Genomic DNA, 10,804 nt, shown 5'->3' on the forward strand with positions numbered 1-10,804 from the left:
CTTTCCAAGAAGCATATCTCGTACTCCCACAGCCCCCACCCCCACCCCAATAAACTTACTTCCCTCACACATTATCTTTCCCCCGGAATAAATAGAGAGAGAGAGAGAGAGAGAGAGAGAGAGAGAGAGAGAGAGAGAGAGAGAGAGAGAGAGAGAGAGATAGAAACAGACGAAATATGCAAATAATATCTTTCCCCTGTATGTGATTTTTCAAGGACCTCTGCAGATGAGAGAGAGAGAAGAGAGAGAGAGAGAGAGAGAGAGAGAGAGAGAAGAGAGAGAGAGAGAGGCTCTCATTAGTACGAAAAACGAAAAAACGTTACACGAGATTTCGTGATTGGGTACAAATTCCTCCCCTACGAATGCGGAGATAAGCTTCGAGTGTTTAGACTTGAGGAGAGAGAGAGAGAGAGAGAGAGAGAGAGAGAGAAGCTCCTTGAATAAACAACAAAACACAAAACATGCGTATTTCTATCTATTCAAATCCACCAGCCTTACAATCACTAGGCTCAAACCTTAAGCATATATGCGCTTTCACACACTTTCTACAAACACATATACGCTTCACAAACAAACACAAAAACAGACACAAACAATGTTGAAGATATCACACGACTTCTCCATTACGAATTCCGAGGGGGCGTGTCTGCGTCTCTCGCCTCTTCTGACGAGACGAGGGCGCAGCCGTGCGTTCGAAAAGAAATTGGGGAGGCCCATCAGACAGCGAGGGTTCCTATGGGCCTCTTTGGGGGGGGTTTGAATAATAAAGGCGTTTTGTGGGTATTTGGTTGGAGAGAGAGAGAGAGAGAGAGAGAGAGAGAGAGAGAGAGAGAGAGAGAGAGTGTTGGCTGATATATAGAAGAGATCCACAGAATTTCGTAGGATTTCCAGGACAAGATGAATGGTCTCTCTCTCTCTCTCTCTCTCTCTCTCTCTCTCTCTCTCTCTCTCTCTCTCTCTGTCATATCAACCCTCTTTCAAGAGATAAAACAACGCAAGGATATATACACAATTAATCTCGCGCGCACTACGGAACAAACACACTCACAAGGCGGCCAGGGTGCGCGCGCGCAAACACGCACTAAAACCCAAGCTAATACACGCTGAAGAGAGAGAGAACATCCATCTCTCTCTCTCTCTCTCTCTCTCTCTTCTCCTCTCTCTATCTCTCTCTCTCTCTTCGTCTCTTCGTCTCATCTCTCTCTCTCTCTCTCTCTCTCTCTCTCTCTCTCTCTCTTCCCCACTGACACAGAAAGAATAAGATAAACGTACAAAGTTGGTGATAAATTGTTGTAGCCCACAGGCAAAAAGAAGGGGGAAGGGGGAGGAGAAGGGGAGGGGAGGGAGAAGAGTAGGGGAGGGGAGGGGGAATATAAAGGAGGGAGGAAGATCGAGAGAGAATGCGGAGGGGGGGGGGGAGAGGAAGAGGGACCCAAGATTTTTTCGGGACACAGAAAGATTTGTGGTAATATCCACCCACCATTATAAACGGTGGGAAGAGGGAAAGAGCCCCCCACCCCTCTCTCTCTCTCTCTCTCTCTCTCTCTCTCTCTCTCTCTGTGGGGTGTCTCATATGACAAAGACCATTTACCTAGTTAATTTGAAGTCAAACGAGCGAGTGCCACTAAGGAGCACACTCGAGTGGCACTCGTGCCAAACTTCTTCTCTCTAAGAGAGAGCGAGAGTGTGCGAGTGTGAGTGTGTGTGCGTGTTTGCTGCACCTTTGGGAAGAGCTTTGAGAGAGAGAGAGAGAGAGAGAGAGAGAGAGAGAGAGAGAGAGAGAGAGAGAGAGAGAGAGAGAGACGTTAAGGCTGTGTAGAGGAAAGATGCTGGTAATAAATGACTTTTGTGAAGAGAGTATAAGGGTGAGGATTTGATATTTGGCAAAATTGAGAGAGAGAGAGAGAGAGAGAGAGAGAGAGAGAGAGAGAGAGAGACTAAGGCTGTACAGGGAAAACGATTGAAACAGAGAGAGAGAGAGAGAGAAAAAAAAAATCCAAGGCTATACAGTGAACACGATGGAGAAATGAATAACTGTTTGAGAGAGAGAGAGAGAGAGAGGACTCAATTATAAATCTGAAGCAAGCCTACGGAACCAAGGGTCACAACGAGACCCCTAGCAGCCCCAAAAACCAGGAGACAGACGACATGACAACATCTCCTCCATAACTCGACGTCGAGGTCCTCCTCGACTCGAGTGTGACTCCCATACCCTCCGGGTATCTTATTATCCGGACGTCCCCGTTCGTCGAGACCGACCGTCGGGACGGATGTTACACTAATTAGGAGAGAGAGAGAGACCTTACCTTACCTTACAGACCTTACAGTTCGTTTCGGTTGCCCCAGGTCCCTCAGTGTGAGGCGCCTCTAATGTCTACCAGAGAGTTGCTAGTACATCTTCCGGTATATTTTGCATCTTCCAATCTTGGATGGTCTGGGATGCAGTTTAGATATTCGTCGAGCTTATTCTTAAACACATCTACGCTCACTCCTGAGAGAGAGAGAGAGAGAGAGAGAGAGACAGAGAGAGAGAGAGAGAGAGAGAGAGAGAGAGGGGGGGGGGGGGGGCGGGTTGTCTATATCAACCCGAGAGGTATCTGAAGATTTGAGAAACAGGGGAAAACAAATACAAACACGATCAATCTCTCTCTCTCTCACTGTTATATACATAGATACATACATATATATATATATATATATATATATATATATATATATATATATATATATATATATATATATATATAGTATATATATATATATACACACACACACACACACACACACAATATATATATATATATATATATATATATATATATATATATACACATACACACAGATACCCAGAGAGAGTGGGTCTTAAAACTGGTTTGTATAGGATGGTGGCATGTGGAGTGCTTATGGAATCCTAGTTGGGAATGTATCAAAATAAAAACTGTTGGGCCAACTCTCCTTTACGGTAGTCAAGTGTCGGTGTTGAATGCAGCAAGTAAGAATACTTGAAATGGTGAAAAATTTGGTAATAATCAAAAGGTGCCAAGTGATTAGCATAGGTGAGAAACCACACAATAGAATATTTCCAGGTTAGTGAAAAGACTATATAATTAGGAACTGAAGAAAAGTGAAGATGGGAAGACTTAGAAATACAGAGGCAAATGAAAATCAATATAACTGGAAAGAGAGACAAAAGCACATCGAAGGCAAGATATAATTGGTGCAGTATGTATAGCAACGTTCGACGTGCTGCTGATAAATCTTCTGTATATGAGGATATAGGTGATAATGATGTAGATATTAAAGTATATTCCAAAAAAATATGTTTTTAAAATGCATTCTACATCACAAAACGTGCAATAATTCTCCCATATGTCATCAAGTACATCTCCCCCTCCCCCTCCACACACACCTACCCATCCCCCAACCCATCCCCAAACCCTTGAAAATCCCGTTTTCTGTTGATTGCAATCAATAACTGAATTGGGGACTTCCCCCTCCCCCCAAATGCAACCTAACCTATTCAGGAAAAAGATATGATTTAAAAATATGCTAAAAAAAAAAAAAAACCAACGTCAGAATTTGCCGTTTCTCTCAAAAGGTCCCAGTCGAACCCACAACCAATACCACTTCGATATAAACCAATCCACTCCACGAGTGAGAGACCTTGCCCACTACGATTGGACCACAACAATAAACAGAGGAACAACGCATAGAAAACGGAGCCCAGCCGAGGTGGAAAAATGGAACTTATTATGAAGTAAAAATGATCAATATTTATAATCTAGTTTCTGGTACTCACCTCATCCTCTAAAGTGACTGGGAACTGGGTGATCGGCTTGATGGCCATTTCCTGTAGGCCAGTCTTCTTCCTGTTGGATTCACAAAGGATTCAATAGAATCATTAACAGGACTTTGAATTGCCAAAGCATCATGCTCATGGCAAATAATACTGACACAATACTGACATAATAGGGACACGTGCCAAAGGTACATTGGGCAATTAAGAAGTATAAATGAATATATAAAAATAAATTAATTAATAAATGGAAATATTAAAAAGAAATTGTATTTTTATCTAATAGTTACCAAAAAAAAAAAAAAAACATGGACACACCTGGGACAGGCGTCACAGCTATAATGGGCAGTTAATAATATTTATATCTCGACATGACATATTCTAGTCATTTAACATGAAGGTAATTATTTTATATACATACATTTAAGCCTTTCAAAGATACATAAGCTAGTCATCTAATATGAAGGTGTTGCATTTATAACTTATAATAACAAAAGAATTGATAAGTTTAAAGGTTAATTTGTATAAACAATGTATTTGCAAAGAAATCAGTTATCAGGGTAGAGACAATACAAATTTACCTATATGATCATATAATTGCAAGGTTTTGGTACATGATTTACTTTTGTAAAATAAATTGTAGTTTCTAAGTTGAAAAATACAACAAACTAGGGAATGATTGAAAACAGTTTAGTCTGTTTATTGAAAAAAAAATTATTTATTTTGATTAGTTACATTAATACAAATCTTTGGTGTTGGGAACTTTATTTAGAGCCAGAAAATAATGGCAAGTCCACGAAGAGAGAGAGAGAGAGAGAGAGAGAGAGAGAGAGAGAGAGAGAGAGAGAGAGAGAGAGAGTCTAAATCCATCAGTGATCTCCTTCCCCTTCCCTAGCAAGGCGCAATCAACGACAAAATGACAAAGAGAAAAGCCGTACAGGTGACCTATGCATAAACCTTTTACAGGTAAACGTAATTAACCTGATATTCGAACACTGTATTAAGGGGAAACAGGGAGGGGTGAGAGTTTACAAATGGCCTCTTTAATTACAGCGAAAGACCTCGTTAATTACAATAGAGAAACCTTAAAACCGAGTTAATAACCGAGATATAACGCTATCTCTGTTAGCTACCAGGTACACGATGCTCAAAACAGGTGCAGACTTACTCAGGTTTACTAATTAATGAAGTTCGTTTAAACGGGATCTTTTTTTTTTGACAAACGGCCTCGTTAATTACAACAAAAGACCTCGTTAATTACAACAGAGAAACCTTAAAACCAAGTTAAAATTAGAGATATAACTCTATCTCTCTTAGCTCTCAGGTACAAGAGGCTAAACTCAGGTGTACTAATGAAAGTTTTTTTTTTCTAAGCTCACCTGAGGATGATGACTTTGACAGATGGGCCAGGGATGCCCTTGAAGATGCTGGAGGCGTTGAGATGACATCTGCCGTAGATGACGTTACCGTTGACCTGTCAATCAAAAATATAAAAGAAAAATTACTAATAATAATAACAACAACAACCGCAACAATAATAATAATACTAATAATGATAATAAAAATAATAATATTGTTAAAGAGAATGGCAGAATTAAGCGAGTTGATTTTATATAGTGTTTTTTTTCAATTTTTCTTATGAAAAAATAAAAATTTAAAAATAGCGATAGAAAAAAAAAATATAAAATCAACTCGTTGAATTCTGCCATTTTCTTTAACGGTATTTGTCTAAAAGATTGTCTTTTACCAATATTAATAATAATAATAATAATAATAATAATAATAATAATAATAATAATAATAATAATGGAATTTTCGAAATTTGTGTAAGACCGTATTTCCATACAAAATAAATAAATTTACAGATTAATCTTAAGTGGGAAAATATTAACTTTGACAGTTTAAACAGTCTGTGCAAACATATTTATGTTTATAAATACACAAGAAATACGTACATTAGTAATGCAATTTTTTTTGGTATAATTTACCTATGTCAATACAATATAATACACACACACACACACAAACACACTAGACGTACGTAATATACCAGGGTTCTTAATATATGGACCTAAGAAATCAACTAACTTATAAACAACAAATTAAGCAAAACAAAACCGCTACGAAATCCGTACGCTACAGAATCGTGTAGTGCTACATAAAATACAAACAGCTACGTAACCGTTTTCTGTTCGTATTTAGAGGAGTCTCCCATACGAAACCCGTTTTCTTTGTTTTGATATAGAAGTGCCCGCACTGGCCAGTATATACTTCAGAGAGAGAAAACGTATTTAAATAGAGAGAGAGAGAGAGAGAGAGAGAGAGAGAGAAGAGAGAGAGAGAGAGAGTTTGATTGACAATTTCTTGACGATCAGAGACGCTAAGTGAGTCACGGTTGGAATTGAGAGAGGAGATTGCGTGTGCAGAGAGAGAGAGAGAGAGAGAGAGAGAGAGAGAGAGAGAAAAGCGTTATTTTTAACGACGTCATTAGTACGAAACAGCAGTCTTAGGACGATGCTTTGTAATAATAATAATAATAATAATAATAATAATAATATTAATAATGTTACTTGAGTTTACGTGAGGGAAATTTAGCTTAAAATAATAAATATTTTTAGACAATACTGAAATCTGTGCGTCGATTTCGACCCGTCAATATATGTGTGTGTGTGTATATATATATATATATATATATATATAGTATATATATATAGTCAAAAAATTAAAAAAAATTTAAATAATATATATGGATATATATATATAAAAATAACTAATATATTACTTATACTTATCATTCTGTCCTACGACAAAAAATTAAAAAAAATTTAAAATCTCTCTCTCTCTCTCTCTCTCTCTCTCTCTCCTCTCTCTCTCTCTCTCCAATTCTATTACTACTGGAGTGTTATATATAATATACATAAAAATACCCTCTCTCAATTTTATTACTACTGGAGTGTATATAATATATATATATTATATATATATATATATATATATAAAAACATATATATATATATATATAATATATAACTTAACTTATTGTACCTAAAAACTAAAAATATAAATAAATTTAAAAAAAATCTCTCTCTCTCTCTCTCCTTTTCCCAATTACAGCCGGGGCAATTCCATTCTGACAATAGGACCATTCGACCGGCCAATCGACGCAAAAGGAATTGTCTCCTTCGACTTTCAAGAAAGCTCCCCTTATTTCTCCCGCGAATTACATTCTCTGCGCCGCTGAATTACATTGGGGGCAAGTTACATTTAACGAGTTACATTGAACGAGTTATTTTTGCGTGGCTGTGAGGTTTGGTATTGTATTACATTCAGTTTTGAGGGATTAGTTACGTTCAAATTACATTTAGAGTGATGGGGGTTATGGATTATATTTAAGTTCAAATAATAAAAATTTTTTTGCATGAGTTTCGAAAATAAAGTTGAGGTTTTATAAGATATTAGACTGCCTTTGAAGAGAATAAACACGTTCAGAATTACATTTTACTTAACGGTAGTATGAATTATATCTAGGTTCAAAGAGCTTTCTTCTTGTGAACTACGATGATATTACATTAACTTTTTGACAAATTATTTTCGGCAGACATTACATTTTACTCAACGGGAGAATGATTTACATATACTAGATTCAGCGAGATTTCTTCACCCGAATTATATTTTTCCCACCGAGTTACGGTAACCAAAATTACATTACATTAACTTCCAAGTAATTTATATTCGGTAGAAATTACATTTTACTTCACGGGTGGAAAAATTACATGCAAGTTCAAAGAGCTTTCTTCAAACGAATTACATTTGATGTCTTAGTTACGAAATTACATTTTCCGGGAGTGTCTGAATTACTTTTGAGCTCATTAAAACGATCCTAATATATTACAGTAAAATGACATTTACGACATCGAAACGCTCCCGAGAATTACATTAAGTTCCTGACTCACAAGCAGCTGAATAAATTACATTTCTCTTGATATAAGAATTACTTTAGATTTACTTTATTCCATGTTCAGCAAGAGAGAGAGAGAGAGAGAGAGAGAGAGAGAGAGAGAGAGAGAGAGAGAGAGAGAGTATAAATTCTCTGGATATTGCGAGCGTAATCGATAAGACAAAAAAAATAATAACCTTCAAAACGACTGATTAATAATAAATAAAACATTAAACTCAATTCAAAACATAACACGCTTCAATGAACGCCGTAAAAACAACGTCGATGCAGAACGTAAACAAAAACAAAGTTTTACCAAAACCACTGACATACACACACACCGAATTAGATAGGCTACTACTCCTCACCTCGAGAATCTCGTCCCCGACGCGGAGGCGGCCATCTTTGAAGGCGTTCCCGTTGGGGTTGAGACCGCAGATGAAGGCGGACATCATGGTGCGGTCTTTGTTACCGGCCAGGGAGATGCCCAGGCCGTTAGCACCCTTCTGCAGATCCACCAGGACCACTTCGCCCTTCATGTCGCCATACTTCTTCTGGATTTTCTCTGCGGGAGGGAGAGAGAGAGAGAAATGTGGACATTAGTGGAGTGGTTCGTCTTATTTCTGGGAGAGATGGGGATAATGTTGGGGATTTCGGGGATTGTATGGATGATTGTAGACCAGGATAAAATGGGGTTATTTACGTACACCAACACACACAAACAGCATTTACATGCGTGACCTATGAGAGAAGAGATTCTCTTGAACGCAAACACACACAAACAGCGTCTACGAAACACGACGTGAATGGGAGACTTTCAAACACAAACGCACAAACAGCATCTGCGGTAACCTAGAGGAGAGAGTTTTTTAACACAAACACACACAAACAGCATCTACGAGACGCAACCTAGAAGAGAGAACCTTTCAAACACAAACAAATACAAACAGCATCTACGAGACGCACCCTACAAGAGACAGAATCTTTCAAAACAAAAATCACACACACACACAAACAGCGTCCACCAAGAAAAAGTAAAGGGGAACTCTCTCTCTAAATAAATAAATAAATAAATATATAAATAAATAAACACTAATGAATAAATTCCTATCATAAATAAATGACTGTGTTAGATTAATACCACAAAGATAATATATTTATTTATATAGAAGGACCGTTTATATATAATAATAATAATAATAATAATAATAATAATAATAATAATAATTGGAGGACTGTGATAGAGCAAAAAAAAAAAAAAAAAAATAAATAATAATAATATCTCCTCAGTTCTCTCACTTTCCTCCACGTGAGAGGAGACAGCAAGAGGTAGTAGAAGCACTTTCCTCCTCCTCCTCCTCCTCATTTAAGAGTTAACTGTCCCCTGTGCCTTAATTAGAGAGCCCTGTGGGTAAGCAATCCCCTTTCTCCCCTCCCCTTCCCTTCCCCCCCTCTTATTTTATAGGTCCCCTATTTTAAGGGGGAAGCCATCGGCCCCATTTTCGTGGCCGAGCCTTCAAGAAGATGGGCCAGAAGGATACGCAGAAGGATATTCCCAAGGATAAGGATGTTCACAGATATTTAGTAGGATATACCCTCAAGACATTCAGTTGGATATTCCCGAGAATATTCCCAATATTCTCAGAGGTATTCAGACTGGTATTCGGATATTTAGTTGGATTTTCCCGAGAATATTCCTAATATTCCTATGGATATTCAGAAGGATATTCCAAGGGTATTCCCAAGAATATTTACAAGGATATTCCCTGAGACATTCAGATGGATATTCCCGAGAATACTCCTAATATTCCCAAGGATATTTACAATGATATTCCCTGAGACATTCAAGATGAATATTCCCGAAGATATTCAAAAAGATATTCCCAAATATTCCTATGGAAATTCAAGAGGATCTTCCCAAACATTCAGAAAGATATTCCCAAGAATAAGAATATTCCCAAAGATATTCCGAGGGATGAAGATATTTCCAAGGATATGTTCTGGGTACATGAAACCCACTTCCAAGTTATATCCTGATAATACCCACAATGCCCCTCTCCTAACTCTACCTCAATTTCTTCACACTTTTTTTTTTTTTTTAGATACAATTGTCACTACAAAACCTGAGATCCAAAAGAAGTAGAAATGAAGAAATTCCTAAAGTCCTCTGCAGGACTCGAACCAAGTTATGAACGTCAGGTGGTGAGCGTTGCCTCCTCGTCCTGATACTCAGGACGCAGGTTCGAATCCTGCACGGGGCGTCAGGATTTCCACATTTAGTTCTTCCTTTGGATTTTAAGGCTTTATGATGGATTATTGTATCCAAAAGCGTGTGAAGAAATCGAGATGTTTTATCTCTCTCCCCTCCTTCTTCCCATACCCATACCCCTACCCCTACCCCTCCCCACCTGGAAATAAAGAATCACCTACTCCCCCTCTTCAGCTCCTCCCCCTAAAACTAGACCCCAGAAGGGCAAGTCCCTAGCTCCCCTAAGGCCCCCTTTCTAAATAACTTTGTGCTCCCAGTAACTTTGCTAATTATAGTAACTTCTGAATTGTCATGTGGCGTCGAGAGCAAGTGTTCCTGTTTGTGTGTGCGTTTATTTGCTTGTTTTTCTGTTCTTGTGTTGCTTCTTGTTTACTGTTACAACAACAACAACATCACAGAGAAACAACTGCAACTATTATTACTACTACTTCCATTAATAGTAATAATAATAAATTATAAACAATAATAGTCATGACAAAGTATTCTAGACTCTTTCGTGTACAAAATGTGTATGAAAATGACAAAAACAGTCATCTTAATTACAAACAAAATGGCAGCACAGTATCCATCTTGAATTTCCGTGGCTAAATTGGTTTTATTCACTACGAACCCTTTAAAAATTTTTGAGACTAGTTATCGTCATAGGCTGGTATTTTCCACAAGAAAAGGATAGTCAGCCATCTTGAATCCTCTTCTTCTTAACGACATAAATTTTCTCACAAAATGGCGTCAGATCAGCCATCTTGAATTTGCATATCTAAACTGGCTTTGTTCCATGGGAGAGTTTACAGAACAATGGGAT

At 37.8% G+C, this 10,804-nt stretch overlaps 1 protein-coding gene across 1 annotated transcript in view; it reads right to left on the bottom strand.

Moving 5' to 3' along the window:
• The window catches only part of LOC135203464 (multiple PDZ domain protein-like), a 658,890-nt gene that overhangs the window by 109,321 nt on the left and 538,765 nt on the right, over positions 1-10,804 (bottom strand). Inside the window, 3 exon segments of the mRNA XM_064233189.1 lie at positions 3,800-3,869; positions 5,176-5,270; positions 8,102-8,298. Of these exon segments, the coding sequence (XP_064089259.1) occupies positions 3,800-3,869; positions 5,176-5,270; positions 8,102-8,298 (362 nt within the window).

Source organism: Macrobrachium nipponense, chromosome 36, assembly GCF_015104395.2.
Source record: "Macrobrachium nipponense isolate FS-2020 chromosome 36, ASM1510439v2, whole genome shotgun sequence".
Taxonomy (NCBI): domain Eukaryota; kingdom Metazoa; phylum Arthropoda; class Malacostraca; order Decapoda; family Palaemonidae; genus Macrobrachium; species Macrobrachium nipponense.